Source organism: Pinus tabuliformis, chromosome 2_2 (genome assembly GCF_031772625.1).
Source record: "Pinus tabuliformis cultivar Carrire ecotype Pingquan chromosome 2_2, CPIR1, whole genome shotgun sequence".
Taxonomy (NCBI): domain Eukaryota; kingdom Viridiplantae; phylum Streptophyta; class Pinopsida; order Pinales; family Pinaceae; genus Pinus; species Pinus tabuliformis.
This window is the reverse complement of record NC_142300.1, coordinates 601,742,376-601,765,861: the sequence shown is the minus strand read 5'-3', so window position 1 is coordinate 601,765,861 and position 23,486 is coordinate 601,742,376. Positions and strand designations below refer to the sequence as shown.

Here is a 23,486-nt window from a genome sequence, read left to right as displayed (position 1 = left end):
GCTCCCGTTTTCGGTCCCGCTCCCGTTTTCGCTCCTGCTCCCAAGTAACACAAAGAAGAGAAACCGTTTGGATCAAAAACGGTTAAATGATCTAGTTTATGTCCAATACAACCTCCGGCTCAGATGAAACCATTTGTTGAACAAAAAACCTGATTCAGATCCCATTGTGTTGGAAGACATTGATCCCACATCAGATTGGGTAGTGGAGAGTCGTCCATCAGAGTTTGATCCTGATGAGGATCTTGATTTAGATTTAGATATCGAGACATCAGTTGAACTTGAACATGCTGTTCAGTTGAATGCATATCCCAATCCACCAGCCTCAGTCTCACAGCCAGCAAGGACTCCAGTTGTAGGTGCTTCCTCTGCTCAGCCACGACAGAAGCACAACCGCATATCTACTCTATCTCAGCTTGCATCTGCTGCAGTTGCACAGCCTGCTAGTGGTACCACTTCTACAGCTGCAGTTGGAGATGATGATGAGAAGGAGGAACCATGGGGCCCCCTGTCTGACTCTGATGATGATCCAGAGATTGATCGACATGATCTTGGCTCCTCTGGCAGTAGCTACTAGCCAGTAGCTGTAGTACTAGTACTGGAGTTTGGTCACAGTTTACTTTTGTTGTAGAGGCCATTTCTAGCCTCCTTGGTTATGTGTTTTTTGTTTTGAGTCTTTGATCATGTATGATAGTTGACTATGTATTGCCATTGGGTACCATTTTGATATAATGGATTGGTTCATGAGCCTACTTTGATCATATGTTGTCTTCCATCTATATTATAATGCTGTGTGTTTGGAAACATGAATGAAAATCTTTAAAATTATGTTTAAAATCTTTAAAATTATGTTTTTTTATAAAAAAAATATATTTAATGTATTTTTTACATCGACCGAGTCACTGAAATCGAGCTGGCCGAGTCATTACCGTTTCGGAGTTGGAGTCGGAGTCAATCCTCGACCGAGTCGGAGTCCGAGTCCGAGTTTTAAAACTATGCGGGCCCGATGTAGTCTCAGGTTGGGATGTGCTCCCTAATATTGTTTCAGATTGAGATGTGCTCTCTGACGTGATAGAGGGTGGTATCTTAGGCTCCCCTCCGATGTCAAATTCTTCTTCTTTTAGATTCAAGAATGTTTAGCATATGAGCAGAGAAAATCAAAAGATAAGGTGGGATAAGCATAGATGAGTAGTGATGACGTTTGACGACGAGATATTTGAGATTACATATGTTTGATGACAAGACTCTTGCGATGGTTACATGATGTAGTTGGAATTTCTCCCTAGTTGAGAGGGAGTGTTGATTTGGCAGCTCAATGACAAATTCCAATCATGGGACTAGATTCCTCTTTTCAAGAGGACCAATTCTAACTATTGAAGCGCTAAATTTGGATGAGGGAAAGTGTATTTTTTTATTAAAATCCCACACGTGCATATTTGATCAAGTTGGCCCCAAAGAAAACTAGACACCCTTGGAAGGTTATAAATACAAGTCAAGTGAACCTCATTTGGATATCATCATGGAGCATTCTTCTATTCTCTTCTTTGGTTTGGCCCGCACAGGTCTGAGGAAAGTTCGCAGAGATTGGTTGGCACAGGGTTGAAATTGCACGGTCTGAAGCTTGCATCTCTGTTTTTAAGGTTTTGGGTCTCAGCCGCAAGCATGTCATGGAGAAATTTCGACTATAGTCGCAGGCACATCATGGAGAAATTTCAACCGAAGCCTTTCAACTACATGCATGACACATCTTCCCCACGACTAGGACCTAAAGGTTTAATTTTTCAATTGACCGCAAAGAAAGTTCAGCAGTTGACTACAAACAATGACAATTGATTACAGGTTTCTAAATCAGTGAAGTTCAAGTTTCAGACAGTGAAGTTTTCGCTCACTGACCGCAGAGTTCAGCAGTTGACTACAACAGCGACAGTTGATTACAAGTTCCTAAATCAGGGTTTTGGATTATTAGCAATGTTGGATTCATCTCAGGATATTGTCTAGTTGATTTTGTTGGATAGGTTTATGATGAAACATATGAAGCATTGTACTCTCTCTTTGTTGATCATTTGTACTCTCTCTTTGTTGAATCATTCAATGATAATCTAATAAGAAGAAGAATTTAAAAGGGTTTTACCCATAGTGGTGGGTTTTGCCCTGGTCTCTGACCAATCCTGGTGTCTCTATGTGTGAATGCTTTTCTTCTATTGTTCCTTTTATGTTTCATTGCATCGATGATGATGTTGTTGTTTTTTCTATATAATTGCATATGCTGTTGAATAATGTTAAGTTGTTATGGGGTGAATTTACTATGCAAATTTTGAAATGCAATTATCAAAGCAAAGAACAATATAGCCCTAAGAAAAATTAACAGTTTCCCCCTTGTGGGGTTTTTCCCTGGTCATTGACCAAATATTGTGTCTCTTGTCTCTTGGTTGTCTTTCATTGTGCATTTGTATAATTGTTCTATCTATTATTGCTCTACTGTCATTGGCTAATTGAAGAAGTGAAATTGTAATTTGGATGCTATTGGAAATTGTTGAAGTAATAGTTGCAGCATAGAACAATTCTTGATGAAAAATTAACATGGTATTAGAGCTAAGGTGAAGACAAGCCCAAGAGACATAGAGCAAGAGCATCCATCCTCTAGCAGCTGAATTTTGGTCTGGTAAAAAATGTCTACCTCATACTTCAAGGATAATGAAAAGTTAGCTGATGCATCTAGCTTTGCAACTTGGAAGACCAGGATCAATGTCACCTTAGATGAGTATGATGTCATGGAATACGTGGAAGGAAAGATTTCAGCACCTCCGGAAAATGCTCCCCAAGCTGTCAAATCCAAGTACAAGAAAGGTGAGATCAAAGCTAAGAAGATCATTATTGACTCTTTAAGAGATCATCTACTTGTTTATATTTCTTCTTTGAAGACATCCAAGGAAATGTATGGTAAGATTGTGGGCATGTATGAGCCACATTATGGATTTGAAAAATCAACTCAAGGAATCTAAGATGTGCAAGGGAGAGACTATACAATCATTCTACATGTGAATCACTAAAATCAAGGATCAACTCCGAACTGCTCAAGGAATTGTACCTAACGTGGAATTGGTGATGACTGCCCTTAGTGGTCTTCCTTCTTCATGGGACATGTTCATTACTTCTACCAACAATAGAGAAAGGATCCTACTTTTGACAAGCTACTTGCTCTATGCAATCAAGAGGAAAGATTGATGATATCTAGGGGGAGAATTCAAAGGCCAAATGAAGGAGAGCCTACTGCCTTCTTTGCTCAAGGGAAGAAGAAGAATGAGAAGAAAGGAAAGGGAAAGCCATCTAATGCAAGAAGACCTCCTCTGTTGAGAAATCCATTAGGTGGCAAATTAATTTGATTTCTCTTATTATGACATTAACTTGTGATGTTTCATGATTAGTTATTCGTCTTTTGATTTATCTTGTTCTTATCATCAAGACTAATGTCAATCAACAAATAGAGGAGGACACGAGATGTAGGCACGCAGCCAAGGCGAAACCCCTACCTAGGGGAAAACCTAGTCAAGTAATTCTTCCTTCAGTAGATTTAAAACAAAGACTAAGATGACCAAGACTCTACCTAGACCAAAGACTTCTTCCTTCCATCAAGTCAACCTCGTTCAACAATATGATAGCGCCTTTTAACAGACTTCGGTATATTGTTTCAATCTTGCAACTATGTCATGCTTCGATCATGTTTCTATGGTGACATACTTCAGTTCTACAACAACCAAATCATGCCATGGTTTATCGCATCCTCAACATACTTCGATCCTCGGTTCTGTCGTAGTAGCCCAGTCTTCATTCCTGTGGCAGCCCTTAACATACTTCAGCCTTGTCATCTTTTTCATTTAGGATCCTGCAATCATAGATACTTCAGAACTGTAGTAGACTTCAGTCTACTTCCTTTTATCACTTCCATAGGAAGATAATCCTCATAACTTCAACAAGCTTCTTTTCTTCAACGAGTTGCAGACCGAATGATGATGACCTGTAACCCAAATTTCCTTCCTCTGACCGAACTTGTATCTCCTTTGTTTTCAGTTTTGAGATAGCTTAGAGTTACAGCCCAATACTTCGACCTTGTGAACTAACACTCCTTTGTTGTGTAGAAATTTACAGGGTAAGTTCCACAGAAGAATACCAAAAGGACACCGCTCACAACCAGATCTCAAATCAATACACCAGTATTTTTGACGTGGTTAAAACCCTCAGAGTGCAAGGAGGGAAACAGTCCACGGCCTGTCCCAACGTGGGTACAGACAATTTATTAATCAAAGAATGAAAATTTACATAAGCTTCTCTCATGCACGGATAACCCGAACAATGACCCTCCATGCGCTTTAAATAGAACTCATGGACCAATCGGGTGTCAAGCCACGGATCAAGTGTCGGTAATACCGAGGTGAGAGTGAACCGTCGGATCACTACATATCGTGACCGTCGGATTGTAAGTTACAAAATGTACAACGGTAAAGAAACACACTTTACCTAACTCTATACTAGACCAAGTTGAACTTAACTATATCCTATGTGTCGGAATATCCTAACATCCCCCCTTAAGAACAACTTGGGATAGGATTGAAGGATTTACAAATATGACACAATAGGAGAAGGAAGGAGGCACTAGAGCCTATCCCCCCTTAGTGACAACTTCCTGAACTCCAAGCATATATCGAAGTTTAGTGAACTTCGCCTCTGTGAGAGCCTTTGTGAAGATGTCTGCAACCTGATCATCCGTTGGACAATATTGCACTTCAAGAACATGGTCAAGAATGAGCTTTCTGATGAAGTGCATGTGTAGTTCAATGTGTTTGCTGCGCTGATGCTGGACTGGATCTTTGCATAGCTGAATGGCACTTTGATTATCACACCAAAGTGTGGTTGGATGCTGCTGCTCAAAGCCAAACTCTGATAGGATCTGACGAAGCCACAAGGCTTCCTTACTAGCTTCCACGGCACCACGATACTCTGCTTCTGCTGACGAAAGAGAAATGGCAGCCTGTTTCTTACAAGCCCATGTAATAGGTCCTGAACCAAGAGTGAAGACATAACCGGCAGTAGACTTCCGATCATCAAGGTCACCAGCCCAATCAGAATCAGTGAAACCAACTAACAGAGGAGCTGCTTTGGCACTGTAATGAATCCCAAACTGTATTGTACCTCGAACATAACGAAGTATTCTTTTAGCTGCTTTCCAATGACTTTCACGGGGGTTTTGCATAAAACGAGCAACAAGGCCAACAACAAAGGAAAGATCAGGACGAGTATGGGTTAAATACAAGAGTTTTCCGACAAGTTGACGGTATAAGGTAGCATCAACTTCAGGAGAAGTACAAGAGACTGAAAGTTTGACTCCAGACTGAAAGGGAGAAGGGGCTGGCTTACAGTCTTCCATGTGAAAATGACGAAGAATATCACAAGCATACTTGGACTGGGAAAGGAAAATACCCTCTTGGGATTGCAAGACTTGAAGACCGAGAAAATAGTGTAAGTGTCCTAAGTCTGTCATTTCAAATTTCTTTTTAAGGCTGGACTTCACATGGTTTATAAGGTTGGGATCACTACCAGTAAGAATAAGATCATCAACATAAAGAACAAGGATGATGAGAGAGTTGCCCACTTTCTTGGTGTAGACAGTATTGTCAGAATGACACCTAGAAAAGCCAGATTCTAAAAGAAAGCTATCCATTTTGGCATACCAAGCTCGAGGAGCTTGCTTGAGGCCATAAAGGGATTTCTTAAGTCGACAAACGAGGCTGGAGTCTGTTTGTATGAAGCCAATGGGTTGTTCCATATAGATTTCTTCCTGCAAGTCCCCATGCAAGAAGGCAGATTTAACATCCATTTGATGGACTTCCCATTTTAAAGAGGCAGCAAGGGAAAGAACAAGGCGGATAGAGTTCATTTTGGCAACTGGAGAGAAGGTTTCAGTGTAGTCAATGCCTTCAACCTGTGAAAAGCCCTTAGCAACTAGACGAGCTTTATGTTTATCAACTTTCCCATCTGGTCCATACTTGGTTCTGTAAACCCATTTGCATCTAACAAGTTTGCGTCCCTTTGGTAGAGGAACAAGATCCCATGTATCATTTGTCATCAATGAATGATATTCTTCATTCATAGCTGTTTCCCAATGTGGATGGCCTGAAGCTTCTGCAAAAGTGTCAGGATCATGATTTACTGGAGCTTGAGCCAGTAAAGAAGAGGCTCTTTCAAACTGAGAACGTGTACGTCGCTGATCTGTAGGATCACCGGCAAGATCACCTGCTGCATCCCGAGTAGCACGGACCCATCTTGGAAGTTGAGGATCCTGAGAAGGTGGGGAAGGATTATCATCCTCGCTTTCATCATCAGAAGAAGAAATGTTTTCAAAGATAGAAGAGATAGGAAGAGGTGGCACATCCGCCGGACTAGGCTCGCAGGCCGATTTATTTTCATCAAATTTTACATCTCTTCTAATGATAACATTTTTGGACTTAAATGGAATAAGTCTATAGCCTTTTACATCTTCAGAATATCCAACAAAAGTACATTTCTCACTCTTAGGTTCTAAGGCTTTATGCTTTTCATCTGGAATATGGGCCCATGCTTCACTTCCAAACACACGAAAGTGACTTACATCTGGTTTAATGGAACTCCAAGCTTCTTCTGGAGTGATATTCTCTAGAACCTTAGTAGGAGTGCGATTGATTATATAATTTGCACAATTAATTGCTTCGGCCCAAAAACTAAGACTGAGTCCTTTAGATTGCAGCATACAATTAGCCATTTCCTTTAAAGTGCGATTTTTCCTTTCAGCTACACCATTTTGTTGTGGAGTGTATGGAACAGTATGTTGCATTTGAATTCCATTTTCGGTGCAAAAGTTGATGAATGCATTTTTAACATATTCTCCACCATTATCAGTTCTTAGCTTAAGAATTTGATGTCCAGATTGTTTTTCAACGAATGCTTTGAAGGCCAAAAAGGTGGTAAATACTTCGCTCTTGAGTTTTAAGAAGTATACCCAAGTGCGTCTAGAGAAATCATCAATGAAAGTTAAGAAGTACTTGCAGCCAGAGAATGAAGCAACAGGAAGAGGACCACATAAATCACTGTGCACAAGCTGTAAGGGGGCTGAGGCGTGCCAAGAGGCACGTTTGTCAAAACTGTCCCGATGATGTTTTCCGAGTACACATCCGGAACAAACACCATCTTTGCAAGATACCATAGGAAGACCTGTCACCATGTTTTCTTTACATAGATGCTGAAGGGAGCGATAGTTTAAGTGACCATACCGCTCATGCCAAAGTTTGCTCACTTCATCATTATGAGCAACAAATACTGAGGGAAGATGGGATGACCCAAAGTTGTGAAACTTATACAACCTTTTGGAATCATCAGCAAGACCAGTAGCTAGAATCTGTTTAGGATCTTTTAGATCCTTGATTACAACATCATGAGGTGAAAATTCAACAATTTTACCTTCACCTGAATGAGTTATCTGATAGACAGATAGAAGGTTGCAGGATAAGTTTGGAACACATAATACATCATTGAACTGACCATTGTCTAGATGAACAGTTCCAGTCCCTACAACATTAAGAGATCTATCATCACCAACATATATATTTTTGGTGTTACAATCATTTAAAGAAGAAAACATGGCTTGGTTTTTGGCCATGTGACAAGAGGCTCCAGAATCAATGAGCCACTCATGAGAATGAGAAGAAGAAGAAGATACATTTAATGCATAACCAGACTGAGATGATTGACGATGACATGCAGAAAATGCCGTTCCGGAAGTTGAAGTTGAAGTAGGCTCCAGATGGATGTTATGTTTCTTCATTGCGGCTTCCAAGGCTTCCATCTTCTTAAAGCATTTAGATTCTAAGTGGCCATCTCGATTACAAAAGTTACAATGTCTATCAGTCTTCTTCCATTTGTTTTTATTGGCTTATCATATTGCTGAAATGATCTTTCATCTTGAGGCTGAGTTGGTTTAGGACCATTCCTTTGAGGATAAGACTTCTTAGGATTCTTTGAATTTGGTTGCTGCTGGGCGGCTAACGCTTTTGTGGAAGAGTTTCCAAGATTAAGAAGACCAAGGTGTAAGAGTTTTTCTTGTTCTCTTATTAAGGAATCACAAAAGGAGTCAAAGGAAGGGGGCTTGTAGTCTTTGCCTTGACAAATGAAAGCTTCCCTGGTAGAATGGAAAGTGGAAACAAATACAGAGTAGGCTGGTCCTAACTTAGTGAGGATGGAATAAATAAGGTTACCATCATCTTTCTTAACTTTAACACCTTCCAAGAGATATCTAAGGGTCTTGAATTTTGACAAGAAATCTTCAATGCAAGAAAAATTATTAGGATCCAAAGTAAGCAGCTCATTTTCAAGTTGATGGGATCTAATTTCATTTTTAATCCCAAAAACTTTAGCAAGTTTTTCTAATGCTTCATGAGGAGTTTCAATTTCTGCAATGTGGAATCTAAGATCAGGAGAAACAGACATTCCTATCAAGCCACGTGCTTGATCTTGTCGATTTTCCCATTTTTCGGCCTTGTCTTCATCTTTGGGTTTCTTCTCTTGGTCTGTGGCTATTCTGAAGAGACCTTTACTTCTAAGTAAATCTCCCATGTAGGCTACCCATTGGAAGTAGTTAGTGCTGTCAAGAATGACTTGGCATGGACTTTCCATTTTTGAAAAACAACTGAAGCTGAAGATGCTGAAAGTAAGTGGTCCAATGGATAGATCTCGAAAAAATAGGCGGTTTTAAAAAAAACGGCTCTGAAAAAGGCTTCCGGATGAAGAAGTTATGGCTTTTTGAAAAAAAATTGTTGACGTTGCCGGCAAAGTGCGCGAATGTGCGGGAATGAAAAAATCCGCCCCCACAAAATGGAGACTTGAACCCAAGACCTCTACTCTCTTAAAAGGTCTTTGAACCAATTGATCTATACAAAATATTTGAGAGAGAGAGAGAGAGAGAGAGAGAGAGAGAGGGGGGGGGGGCCTCGATTTGCGTGCTTGCCTTGGGAAGACTCTTTTCCCCTACAAAACACAAAACACAAAACCCAACACGAATATCCAAAGAAAAACGAACCTTACGGCTCGAAGTTAGCTTTAGCCAAAAAACTAGAAATTTTAAAAAAAAATCTCAAAGTTAGCTTTTAGCCGAAAAACTAAATATTTTCCTCAATGTTTCTGATTTTCCGAGATCACACTAAGGTGCAGGGAAAAGAGCATACGCATGAGAAAAATCCTTTCTTTCTGTTTCTGATTTGCCCAGATCGCACAGAGTCGCAGGGCAAAGAGCATACGCAGAAATGAAAGGTATAGATCCGGGAAAAAAAAGGCTAAATAAACCGAAACCGAAATAAGCAGAGAGAAAATGACAGTAAACTGCAAAAAAAACACTGTATACCTCCCGATCTGAAAAATGACGCAGCTAGGGCTACCGGAAACCTTTTCGCGTGAAACGAAAGGGGTTCCTCACTGAAACAGATGCTCCGAATGCAACAGAGCAGTCCTCTCGGCCCGAAAGCAGTCAGAAACAGCAGATCTAGGAAACGACAGCCGCATGCAGTTCTACCGGCTTCAGATTTGGATCACCAACGGACGCGGCCCTCAAATAGCTCTGATACCATGTAGGAATTTACAGGGTAAGTTCCACAGAAGAATACCAAAAGGACACCGCTCACAACCAGATCTCAAATCAATACACCAGTATTTTTGACGTGGTTAAAACCCTCAGAGTGCAAGGAGGGAAACAGTCCACGGCCTGTCCCAACGTGGGTACAGACAATTTATTAATCAAAGAATGAAAATTTACATAAGCTTCTCTCATGCACGGATAACCCGAACAATGACCCTCCATGCGCTTTAAATAGAACTCATGGACCAATCGGGTGTCAAGCCACGGATCAAGTGTCGGTAATACCGAGGTGAGAGTGAACCGTCGGATCACTACATATCGTGACCGTCGGATTGTAAGTTACAAAATGTACAACGGTAAAGAAACACACTTTACCTAACTCTAACCTAACTCTATACTAGACCAAGTTGAACTTAACTATATCCTATGTGTCGGAATATCCTAACATGTTGTCCTGTAATCTGAGTCACTGTGTTACCCCGAACTTCCTTTTTGAGATGCTCCGAACTTGTTTCTTTTCTCTACTTGATGAGCGAAGTCTACACTCCTATATATAGTTGTTTCCCACTCAAAATAAACCGACATGAGTTTATTTAGTGAAGCTGACTTGTTGACTATTAATTTGGAGGCTGATTGCAAGGAGACTTGATGGAGGAAGATTTTGACATAACAAAATAGACTTTGACTTTGACTTACAAATCCTAAAAGCCTACAATGGAGGCTTGACCTATGACAATTGACCCAAGCATGAAACCCATGCTTTAACAAGTCAATTTAATTAATAATAAAAAATATTTTTTCTTTCTTTTGATAAATATATTTCATTATGACTCAAGTACAATTATGAAGACCAAACCTAGTTACATTCTTCAACATCCTCAAGCCAACCGAGACTCCAAGGAGTCAAGAAGACAAGATAGAGATGTCGAATGCTATAATTGTCATCGAAAAGGTCACTATGCTCGAGATTGCCCGAGAAGGGAGATGCTCTAAGAAGAAACACTTCAAAATCCTACAACAATAACCATGGCTTCAACAACAACAGGTCATATGACAGAAGAGATGATAGAAGAGAGGAAGAAGGAATGATAGAAGAAGAAGAGACTCTCTCGATAATCATGAAGAAAGTTATCATCCACAAAAGAGGTCAAGAAATTCCAAGTATGAAAGTAATGTTGTTAATCAATCTAAATATATCCTTATTTTTGCTCTTTCTAGTTCCTCTCCTCTGGATGCTTGGGATAACTGGTTGGTTCATAGTGGGGCCTCTCATCATTTCTCTAGGTATAAGGAAGTTCTCTCTAATTTAGTAGAGAGGGAGTCAAGTTTAAAGATTATTCTTGGAGATAAATCACTCATCCTGTCAAAGGCTTTGGGTCTGTTAAATTTCACTTGGACTCTGGGGAATTTGTTTTGCTTCATGATGTGATGTATGCGCCAGGATTGAAGAAGAATTTGGTATCTATGTTTGCTTTGGAAGACAAAGGAATGAGGGTTGCTTTCATCAAAGGAAAAGTACTTACTTAGCCATTGGATCCTCTATGAGAGATGCTTTCACATTGGGATCTTGATTTGAAGGACTCTATAGAATCACTAGTAGACCTATTCTAGCAATGTTCCATGATACAAATCATCAAAGCAAGTTGTGGCACCGAAGCATGGCCCATATTCACTATGAAGCTCTTCCAAAATTGAAGAAGTTGGGTTCTGGGATCCCTGTTGTTCAAGCTCAACATGATGGAGTATGTCTAAGATGTGCTAATGGAAAGAAGACAAGGGGACCATTCTCCTTTAGCAAGAACAAGACAAAAGACATCCTCCACCTCATTCATTCTAATATATGCGGTCCAATGCCCGTTCATTCACTTGGTGGCCATCTCTATTACATTACCTTCATCAACGATTTCTCAAGAAAGACATGGATATATTATTTGAAGTACAAGGATGAGGCCTTCGAAATGTTCAAGGAGTTCAAAGCTTTGGTCGAAAATCAAATAGGGAAGAAAATTAAGATCTCTAGGTCCGACAACAGTGGGGAATACATCTCAAATGAATTCATAGACTTTTGCAAAAAGGAAGGTATCAAGAAGGAGACTATTGTGCCCTATAATCTCGAACAAAATGGAGTAGTTGAGAGAAAGAACCGGTCTATTGCAAAAGTTGCCCGAGCCATGCTCCATGATCAAAAGTTATCGAAGTTCCTTTTGGGAGAAGCAACAAATACAGCGTATATGTTCAAAACAAGGTGCCTCATTAGGCATTGGACAACAAGACCCCCAAAGAAGTATTCACAGGTGTCAAGCCCGACATTGGTCACCTCTATATATTTGGCTACCCCGTATATTTCTATATACCGAAGGATAAAAGAAACAAGTTGGAAGCCACTGGAAGAAAAGGTATGGTTGTTGGATATTGTGAAGATTCTAAAGCATTTAGAATATATATTCCTGGTCAAAGGAAGGTTGAAATTAGCAGGGATGTAACGTTCGATGAAGATGTCGCCTTTAAAAAAGCAAGGGGCCTACCTCTGCCTCCTCCTCCTTAGAAGAAGAATGATGATATGGATATTCTATAAGGTTTGTCCGTGCTTGGATCCAAGAGAGACATTGTTGATGATCCCATGGAGCCTATGGACCCCTTAGATCCTCCTCCTACCAGGAAGAGGCCACTTTGGCTTCGTAACACATTACAAGATGTCAAGAGACACATTCCCGCGAAAGGGACCTTTAGACAAGAAGCCATGCAGGTACCAGGGACATGTTGTAACAATGAGCAATATGATTCAAGCCGAGACTCCCACTTTTGAAGAAATTGTGAAAGAACAAGTCTGGAAGGATGCTATGGCCGAAGAATACGAGTCTATTATGAAGAACGATGTATGGGATGTTGTGTCGAGACGAAAGGGAAAATCCATGGTGACTTCAAAATGGCTCTACAAGACCAAGCATGGAGTTGATGGAAGCATTGAAAGATACAAGGTAAAGTTTGTAGCTCGAGGGTTCTCCCAAAAGAGGGAGAAGACTATGATGATATATTTGTTCCAGTCGCTCGCTAAACCACCATTCAATCCATAGTTGCACTTGCAACTAGTCAAGGACTCTTCACTAGATGAATGCGAAGACTACCTTCTTGCATGGTTTGCTTCAATAAGAAGTATATGTTGAATAACCTCCAGGATTTGAAGTTCATGACAGGAAGACCCATGTGTGCCGATTGAAGAAATCTCTCATGGATTGGAGCAAGCCCTCGTGCTTGGTATGCTCACATTGACAGTTAATGAAGTTGGGATTCAAAATGAGCAGTGTCAATCCTAACATGTACTTCAAAGTGGTCCAAGGTATGTCTCTCATTTTGGTATTATATGTTGATGACTTATTCTTAACAGGTGCAGACCCTCTCATTCTTGAATGTAAAAGGGAGTTGGCTACTAAATTCGAGAAGAAAGACCTTGGTTTGATGCACTATTTCCTGGGACTAGAAGTATGGCAAAGATCGGGCAAGATTTTCTTTTCACAAGGAAAATATGTTCTGAAACTATTAAAGAGATTTGGCATGGTAGAATGCAATTCCTTGCCTACCCCTATGGAGATGAATTTCAAGAAGCTATGCGAAGAGGTTGTCGGACCGGACCTAGCAAACCCTTCTGAGTATAGACAATTGGTTGGTGCTCTAATGTTTCTCGTGAACACTCGCCCTGACATATGTTTCACAGTCAACACTTTGAGCCAGTTTATGACTGAGCCTCACCATGTACATTGGGTCATTGCTAAACATGTATTGAGATATCTACATGGGACTATTAACCTTGGACTGAGATATGTCGTTGGAGATGTTAGACTACATGGATATACAAATGCAGATTGGGCTGGCAATGTTGTCGACAGGAAGAGTACTTCCAGATGTTGTTTTAGTCTGGGATCCGCCATGATATCGTGGATGAGCAGGAAGCAGAAGTCTGTAGCCCTTAGCACAACTGAGGCCGAGTATATTGCAACTAGCCTGGCAAGTTGTGAAGCAGTTTGGTTGAGGAAGCTCTTTGGAGAGCTATTTGAGCAGGTCCTGGACACGACAATTATCTATTGCGACAACAAGAGTGGGATTTGTTTGTCAGAGAATCCTGTGTTCCACGACAAGTCCAAGCATATTGAGATCAAATATCATTACATCCGAGACATGGTGCAGAGAGGAGTCGTGAGACTCCTTCACATTTCGACAGATGAGCAGATAGTCGATATCCTCACCAAGGCTTTGCCGAAAGGGAAGTTCTTGGTCTTCAGAGAGCAACTTGGACTGGTTGAGATGACCCTTTTGGATAAGGGTCCAAGCTGATCAAGAACATTGAGCAGTGCTCTTCCCCCCTGGTTGAGCTCCCAGGGTGAGGAATGGAGCTGATGAGCTCTTGGGGATGAGGGACCTTTGACCGATAGGGTGTAGAGACCTGAGATCTCCCCTAGTCAGAGTATGCCCTAGTTAGCGTCCTGCCCACTCTATGGGATAACCTCCCCATCTGGCCAATGGGATGAGGGACTTGGGATAAAGTGTGATCCCTACCCCTTGCAGTAGGTGGATCTCGCCCAAGTTGGTGGATGCAAGTGTTCTACCATCTGACTCTTTAGGGTTAAGATGGATGATCAAGGACAATAGGGTAGAGTGTGATCCTTACCTCCAGTAAGTTGATCTCACCTATTATCAAGGACTTTGGGATAGAGTGTGATCCCTATCCATTAGGGTAGGTTGATCTCGCCCATTATCTTTAGTTCCAGGTGGTAGCTATGGCTCCCTGATAACGATGATGATAATGATTTTGGGTGGTAGCAGAGTGTCCCTGACAACGATAGAGTCAGGGTGGTCGCTGGAGCTCCCCTACAACATTTCTTCTTCTTTAGATTTGAGAGTGTTCAGCATGAGATGAGCAGAGATGAGCAGGGATGTACATGACATGATGATGAGATACATATGATGATCACATGATACAGTTGGAATTTCTCCCAAGTTGAGAGGGAGTGTTAATTCGGCAGCTCAGAAACAAATTCCAACTATTGCATTAAATTCCTCTTTCCAAGAGGTCCAAAATTGACTTTTGAAGCACTCAAATCGGATAAGGGAAAGTGGATTTTTGGAGTCAAGCCCACAGGTTCAAAATTGTCAAGGTCGGCCTTGGGTCTAATGGCGCCTCTCAAGGACAAGATGGCACCCCTCAGATTGCATATAAATTCAAGTGACCTTGTGCTCATTTGGACATCACAACACACTCACATCTTCTCTCTCAAAGATCTGATTGGTTCGTACAATCTGAAGCAGCTCTTCTTCTTCCACACATGCGAAGGTCTTGGAGGCAAAATCTGATTTTCTGCTTTGACTTTTTCAGCTGGTGGTTTGGACTATCTTTGACTGAGTTTGACTTCATCATTTGACTTGCTTTGGCTGGCATTCTTCCGATTTCTTGAGGTCGAGTTGACTGGCACACAAATCGAGGAAATCTAGGCAGTTTGACTAGCATTGACTTCAGGACTGACCGCAAAGATAAGCGCAGACTTTGACCAAGTTTGACTGGTTGTTTTTGGATTGCTTTGGGCTGGACTTTGACTAGCATACTAGGCCGCCTAAGTCACCTAACACGAGGACACGGGACACGAAGGACACGAGGATTTGAGTGTCCGACATGGGCACGTTGACCCCTCGGAACAGGACACGTTAGGACACGTTATATATTATTTTAAAATATATATATATATTAAAACTTAGATATTTCTTACACAAATTCTCATTCATGATACAAATTCATTGATTCAAATGTAGATCTTCATCTAGATATAAGTTTTACAAAGTAACAATATGCATACAAATACAATTGTGACATATTCATCAATGATCCAATAGGAGAAAGACAAAAGACTGCAGTTTTCTTATTAAGTCATCAAAATCAAAATGTGTTACATTGGTAGTAGCAATGCCAATCCACAAAGTCAATGGTCAACCCACCAAAAGAGCTAGGTCAAGGCAACAATAAATGTGGCCGCCAATCTGATTAGTTTGGCAGGCAGGATGTGATCCCTTCAAGTGGATCTACCTAGAGTTTCCTCAGATCTCAAAATAGAAAAGATATCACCTCACTTGAAATCAACGGTTAAAATTTATCTAAATCACTAATGCAAAAACCTTTGTGTTTCATTAGATTAAACTCACTTTTTATAGAATGCACTACACTCTAAAGTTTAATTACTCCTTTAATCAAAGTAAATTTGCTAAGGTTGAAGGCTTTGGGCGACTTCCACATGTCTAGAGTCTAGACACTTAGACTTGTGTGGAAGTTCAAGTATGATGCTACAATCAGCACCTCCTATATCCTTCAAAAGCAACTATATCTTCTTCAAAAATGAGGTCAGCTCATGATGCATTGTCAGGACAATACATAAGTTGGCTCCACTAAATAAATCACTCAACCTCAATTCCAAAGGTTGGCCCAATTAATGTTTAATAACACACATAAATACATAAAGCACCTATGATCATTATTATCCTCTCAGTCTGTTGGGTGGCTGAATTTCAGAGTCAGATCTCACAGCTGGTCATTTTTTATCTCACACTTGCCACATCCTTAGGCCATCCTGTATTACCAACCATCCATGCGGCCTGATAATCAGTCCTACCTTATGGGAGAGTATTCGTCCTGAGCCAACGCTGCCATCTCCTCCTGTATTGCTTGCTGCTAAGCCTTAAAGGGTAACCCAGGTTGGTATATTTTGGCTGCTGATTCAAAGTCTGTAAATTCACTTCTTCTAGGCTGGTCAAACCTCAGACACATGAGCTTTGAAGATGGGATACTTCAAGACTGTAAACATCAAATTTAAGCGAACTGTTTCTAATGTTGTTTTATAGATGCTCCCTCAGCCTGCTCACAAATGTCATAATTAAATGAGAAAAGAACTTCAATCTTGCATCCTTGAGACACTTATCTGTAAGTGAATATAAAACACCAGCACTATTAGTAATCAGCTGTCTCCTGGAGTTGCTTGATGCACAGTTAGAACAAGGACGTGGTTCAGAATGTGGATTGACCCTCTTTTCATTAAACTCTGGAGTCTGAGCAGAGACTTCCCAACCTTTGCACTGCAGCTTCCAACATTTTAATGGTGGTATATTTTCCAGATTTTTTTTTGGAACTTTGATATTCAGTTCTAGAAGCATAGCATGTTGCACCAAGGCTTATGAGACCTGAAGGACCACAAAGTTTTTTCCATGTATACTTTCTTTAAAAAGTTACCTCCTTCAGTTACAAAGCCTTTAATTATCCGATGAACAATGGATCCTTCATAATGCATGATATCCCTGTTATCCCATCTTTGCCACTGCAACAGATTCTTAGGAAAACCATAACTCAGAACGTTGAGTACACTTGAAGACCTACAATCATAAGGATACTGCCACCTAATCCTTCGCATGCAAGCTTGTGGATAATATGCCCCAAGAATTGTGGAAATTTCATACACTTAGGATGTTAATCAAAAAACTGAAATTCCTCCCTCTTCATAGAAGGTTCCTCAAACCTTAGCCCCAGAATTTTCAGCCTTAAGGGCTGCTGTAAATTAGAGTATAAAACAGCAGCAGAAACATCAAAACTAAGTTGCAGGAAACGTTGGAGAAGGGCCCGTTTCCCGCTGGAAACGAAACAGAAACTCGTACCGTACGGCCTGGAAACGCATTTCCGGCCATATTGGCCCGTTTCTCAAGGAGGAAACATGTCCAGTATGGCCAGAAACACGTTTCCAGGTCGTACGACAGAGTTTCCTCTTCTAAATTGACTTTTTCTTGTATTTGCTTTTTAATTTTTCGCTTCTAATTTTTTATTGGGCAACTAAAATATCTTCTAGATGCCTCTCAAGTTATAAAAAGAGGATTTTTTTTGAGTGGGGCAGCCTAATGTTCAAGCCGATGGCACTAGTGTTGATATGCAGTTCATGGTAATGTTAAATTCTTGAAGTAAAAGGATGAAAATGAAAAATAAGGAGAATGTGACATTCTCCTTTATTTTTCATTTTCATCCTTTTACTTAAATTTTTAACATTACCATGAAATGACTCAGGATGTTTGAGAGTGGTTTCGCCCTCATTGGATTTCATATGGAGAAAGTAGAATTTTAGATTTCACTCAAAATCCAGCAGACTTATCTGTTTTTCAGGATTTTAGGATTGGGGGGATTACAATGTTTCCATTGGATTTTGTCATGTACTAGGATATGGAACTTGTATTTAATCAAGAGAACCAAGCCCTCTATGCAAGGGAGATTCCAATAATCAAGAGCACGTAGGATACTAGGGTATGGAACTTGTATTTAATCAAGAGCACTAAGGTCGTTTGACTATGTAGGAGACTCCCAATCAAGCACGAGACAATAAATTAGAAATTTCTCGTGTCTGATTTTGGATATTGCTATTTTCATTATGTGATTATTCATGAGTAAATGTGATGTAAATTTAAAGACTTATAGTTTATGCATCGACAATTTAATCATAATGTAATAAATTAGAATGTATCATATACGCTTTATGATTGCACATATTTCTTAAATGTCCTAATATATATATATATATATATATATATATATATGTTTCCCCGTTTCCAAAATTTGGGGGGGTCACATTTCGTACTCGTACCCGTTTCCCCGTTTCGTGCAACTTAGCATCAAAATAATTCCCTTCAAACAGCCCCAAATTTCCTAGCAATTCGAAGAGAAAAGATACTAAACAAAGAGATAAATTTCAGCCCCTTCTAGGGCAACTTATCAGCTATTAATCAAATCTGAAAATGCACTTTTACAACAGTAACTACAGCAGTGTAACAGTAGTAAAAATTAAAATCAGCCCCTCATATTCTTCCTTAGATGTCAAATCACTTAACAACTTGCCCTTTTACGTCTATCCAATCAGCAAAAAATAAATGGTTGTAAATAGCAAAGCATAAAGAACATATAGCCAAATTCAAATCTGAAAATGACACAAAATGTGGCCGGCTAGAAACTTCATATATAAGCTCAAGATGAAGTACAAATACATACCATAGCCTTCTCTCAAGGCTAGTACAAAAACTCCAACTATCCAAAAAGCCCTAGCTAGGGTAAATCATCAAACCCTAGCTCAACCAAGAAGATCCAAGTGCAAGAATCTCTCCAACACAAACTCCGGGCAAGACATCCTCCTCTTCTTTTCTTCACAAATCCACCCTAGATTTTCTCTCAAAGCCCTCATCTCCAATCTCCAAGGGGTAAATACTAACCCTACAACTCCAAGATGCTCTAAGAAACTCTAAGAAGACAAAGAAACCTAGGCGCCTCAAAAGAGAGAGAGATAGAATACAAGTACAAGAGAAGATTTAAGAAAGAGACGGGGGGGAATGCACTAAGTGAATATGTTGTCAAAAGACCCTCTTCTTCCTCTATTTTTATGAGAGGTTAGGGAGGCCCTAACCCTGCAACTCCAAGCTGTTCTAACAAACTCTAAGAAGACCAAGAAACCCTAGCACCTCAAAAGGGAGGGAGAGAGAGAGAATAAAAGCACAAGTGAAGACTTAAGAGAGAGGTTTGGGGGAGTGCACACTCTCTTCTCTTAGACAGATCCCATCACAAGAGTGAATACAAGTGAGTGAATCACAATGTTGTGGAAAGACTCTCTCCTTCCTCTAGTTATATGTGAGAGGTAAGGGAGGCCAACAATACTATGTAAGCCTAAGCCCTTACAAGCAACCTGCATGAGCAATTGTAGGCCACACAAGCAAGACATCCACTCTAGAGTACAAGTGTCATTTTCCAATGGGGATGTCGTGCACAATAATAACTCCAAGGTGATATAGCTACACAAGGCAAGTCCACACCACTCCATCATGAGCATCCATGGACTCCATATATCCTCCAAAGCAACATACTCCATTGGGTCAACTACCCCTTGTAAGAAAATTGTCAAAGACCCAACTGTCCTTAAGCCATCTCCAATTCTCCAAACAGTGAACCAAGTAGGGCTTGAAGCCCTCCTCCATGATGCACAATGCACCACATCCCTTGTAGGGCACTCTCCAAACAAGTGGCTCCTCGATGAGACCTCAATGAAGGGTATCCACAAAACAACCTATTCACAAAGCCTGCAATCAAGTGAGGTCATGCATCCACTAAGAAAGATATCTCAATTGTGCATATCCATCACAAACCATCTCTCATGCTAGAGTCAATCTCAAACCATCCAAGGGTTGAACATACACCATGTACCCCAAACCTCACGAAACACGCCCAAACATGGTGTAAACACATTTGAAGTAACCCAAAAATCTAACAATCATCACCAAGGTTTCCCTCCCCATCTTCCTCCTACCTGGCCCTACACGCTAAACATTGAACAAAGAGCTTTGGCAATTGGCAAATAAAGCTAAATCACAAATGTTGAGCAAAGGTATATCTCGAGTGTCGAGCAAAGGTAAAACTAAGACTGAGTAAGAAGATCGCCGAGCAAATGGTGGTATGAACCCACCAAACAAAGGGTCAATTGGGGTTAGGAAAGAGAAATTTGACTAGTACTCAATTAAACGAGCTATTAGCTCAACCTACTAGCACTAAGAAAAGGAAAAAACCATCCATCACGTAAGGACATATCATTCCACCCAAAAAAGGAAGAAACGAACGGACTAGGAAACACACAACTAGACTTTTCAAGTAAGAATCAAGTCAAAAAAAACTTAAGTAAAAAAGCTCGAGAAGCTAGACAAAACTCAACGAGGACCAAATTATCACAAGGTTTCTACACTCAAGGATAGGGTTCAAAAAAATCCAATGTGGAAACCCCGATGATCAAAGAAAGAGGTCATCAAAATTTTGAGGACAAAATTTTGCTTGCAACAAGATGATGGAGAAAACCCTCACCTTAGGCTCTCAACAAGGGAGAAAGACCCATATCATTTCCATCATTGATGACAAGGCAATCACAAAGGACCATGAGTATAGCACGAAGCCAAGTTAGAACATATGGTTGCCATGTTAGCATAACCGCCAAGAATCCACGAAGGCATGGTAAATAGCCAAGATTGCTTATATCCATCAAAATTGTAGAGGGAGTTGAAGTGTCAACGTCGGAAGAGTTAGGTAAATGTCACAAAAGCCCTAGAAGGCACTTAGGAACATTGAACATAATAACTTCTTGAAGGAGGCATAACTGAATTTTGTAATGACCCTACTTAGGGAGAAGCAAAGACAGAAGGAGTGGTTGGGTTATTCATCCTCATCTGAAAATAGAGCATCCAAAGAGGATGGCACAAAACAAGATGGAGATGGTTAGTGGATTCACCGGATCATTCAATTTCCATTTACTTGTGATCGGCTAAAGCCTATATAGGATAGCAGCAACATCAAAGCACATTTAAAGCCTTTAGGAGGATAGCAGCTAGCTCATGGTAAGCATCTAGCGTAGGGTAGTTGAGTGATACCCTGGTCTAAGAACATAGAAAAGTTACAAGGACTTTATAAAAAATTAGTGCCAACAATGTTGGAGGAATACCACCAAAACCAAAGAGCCAAATGCAATTGTGAAGAAAGATAAGTACGCATTTAGATATACAGCACATTGCTCAATGTCATTATGGAGCTTCTTTTCCATAAGGCTTCTTCAGTTAACAACATTTCGTGTATTGTGTATCTATGTGGAGCTAACAACATTTTGTGTATTGTGTATCTATGTGAGTTGTTGCCTTGCTTGCATTAAAGAATAAACCTAAATCTGGCATACAGCACATGTGCATTAAAAGATTAAATTCGTAAAGATTCTAAAATTTTAATGGAATCCATTTTAAGAGCCATTGAGTAATGTTGACTTGCCAACTCAATACAGATCATGCTTGTCTTATCTAACCTAATGTCTTCAGGTGGAGTGAAAATAGGTTGGGAAAGTGTGTGGCTGTAGTGACATTGACAAGATGGCATGCCATGTGGTGAACCGTGAAGCCCATGGGCAACTGAGGTGAAGAGATGAGTTTAATGCAGTCTAAGTTTAGGCCTTGATAGCCCAGTTTAAGCTTTTGATTCCATGGTCAGTGCTTAACGCTTTCATCAAGAGTAGGGAATTGCCTTCCACCTCTAAATGTTGGATGCCCCACATTGTGGCTATGCAAAGCCCCTGTAAGATCGTGTAGGCCGTCCATGGCCATCTGAAGCCCTTGTAAGAGGACTTCAGTCTCAGCTCTGCTGTTCGTGGCTTCTCCAAAGTTATGGGAGACAACGGCTATCACCTCTCTTTCCACGTTCCTTATTAGACCTCCATAGCATGCAGATCCTGCGATGCACTTGGCAGCACTTCCAAAGTTAAACTTGAAAGACATGTTCGTCTCCCAGGGGCCTTCTTGGCTTGTTTGTCACGTCTGTAATTAGCTACAAATATCAGTTAAATAGTTGACTGATGCAACAAAAGAGACCCCTTTCAAATTACTCCAGAATCATATTTTGATATTTTTTCTCTTGTTCTTGTTCTTATTTTGAAGATATGAAAGTTAAATACATGTTTTCTAATTGATTACGGGTGTGATCTGCTTTATCACACACATATCTCTTGATTAGTCACGCAAGAGGCATATTCTAGTACAAATCCATTGCAAGGGCAAATCCATAAAAGCATGAGCTCTGTCTAGAGGGCAACCCCAACTTTGTAACATATTCTGAAATTAAGCACTGGGCGCAATACTTATCAGGAGTTGTTCGGATGCAGTTAACAGATTGGCTCTAGTGGTTCCGATGTAGTTAACAGATTGGGTATAGCAGCAATGAAGACAGCATCTTTCGAGCACATCAGTTCCAATCACAGTTGGTTACAAGTGAGAATCTGCATTGAATATGTCGGAAATATTTTCTTCTTTGTGACTGGATGCCCCAAATATTGTTCGTAGGTGCCGCCCAGTGGCATAAAACAAGAAGATAATTTACAGATGTTTGCAAAAAGTCTGGTTGTGATTTTTGAATGCCAATAAAAAAAAATATTTAAAAAAACACAGAACATGTTCGGTTTTGATGTGATTACCTCAAATATGAATCTGTCAAGGAAGAATCGCACAAAGGGGAAGAAAAGACCGAAGACAGGAACCATGAGAAGGTCCTCATTGGAGGGATACGTCTCGCTCTCCCAGTCTATCCAGCTCATCCTGTGTTGAGTAAAATTCGCATGGACCTGCAAATGGAAATACGCCACATTTCAGCTTAGAGATCCATAGAGCAAGTGATGAAGTTGATATTACCTATAGGCAAAATCCACAGAATGTTACTGAGGAGAAAACTGAGGAGACGAGGCAGATCAGATCCGATGGATATTACCCAAACTTTTATCTTTTCTTATAAAGCGACTCTGTGTTGGGCAGTGTGTCTAGTACTTTCTCGCCATAAAACAATATGAGAAATTTGAACCCATACGAAAGAAAGAATGGCAGTTTGAGTTATACATTGAAGGTCAAAGAATTCAAGGGTGGGACTCAGCCGGCCATGTGAAGAAGGGGTAGCCTTGTTTCTTTGGCGTAGAGTTGCCCTAAGATCCATGGGCTGCAAGAATCGGAATATACGAATGGACTGATTCAAACAATTTGGTGAAATTAGATAGATTACTGATAAACTGAAAATAGACTCCAATCAAAATCTTAGTGACAACCACCTCACCAGCAGTTTTGGACTATATTGAGATGTGAAAGATGTTCAAGTACCTCCAAGTTATCTTCACGAAAAAAGCTTTAGATTTAAGCAACCGTTAAATATTTTTTTAATTTTACAGCAGTGGGGCAGTTAAACAAGTATAAGTAATCTTAAAATGAGTGCCGAAAAGGT

The 23,486-nt window shown here is 40.3% G+C and overlaps 1 protein-coding gene across 5 annotated transcripts in view; it reads right to left on the bottom strand.

The window, feature by feature from the left end:
• Positions 1-23,253, bottom strand: part of LOC149194089 (ASC1-like protein) — a 95,866-nt gene extending 72,613 nt beyond the window's left edge. Inside the window, exons 1-2 of one of the 5 annotated variants that reach the window (XM_089405029.1) lie at positions 22,910-23,253; positions 22,696-22,842 (exon numbers count right to left, since the gene is read on the bottom strand). In XM_089405029.1, coding sequence (XP_089261155.1) covers positions 22,696-22,815 — 120 coding nt within the window. In that variant the 5' untranslated portion in view covers positions 22,816-22,842; positions 22,910-23,253. The other 4 variants (XM_089405030.1, XM_089405028.1, XM_089405032.1 and 1 more) reach the window with 4 other exon arrangements.
• Positions 23,254-23,486: the final 233 nt, after the last annotated feature.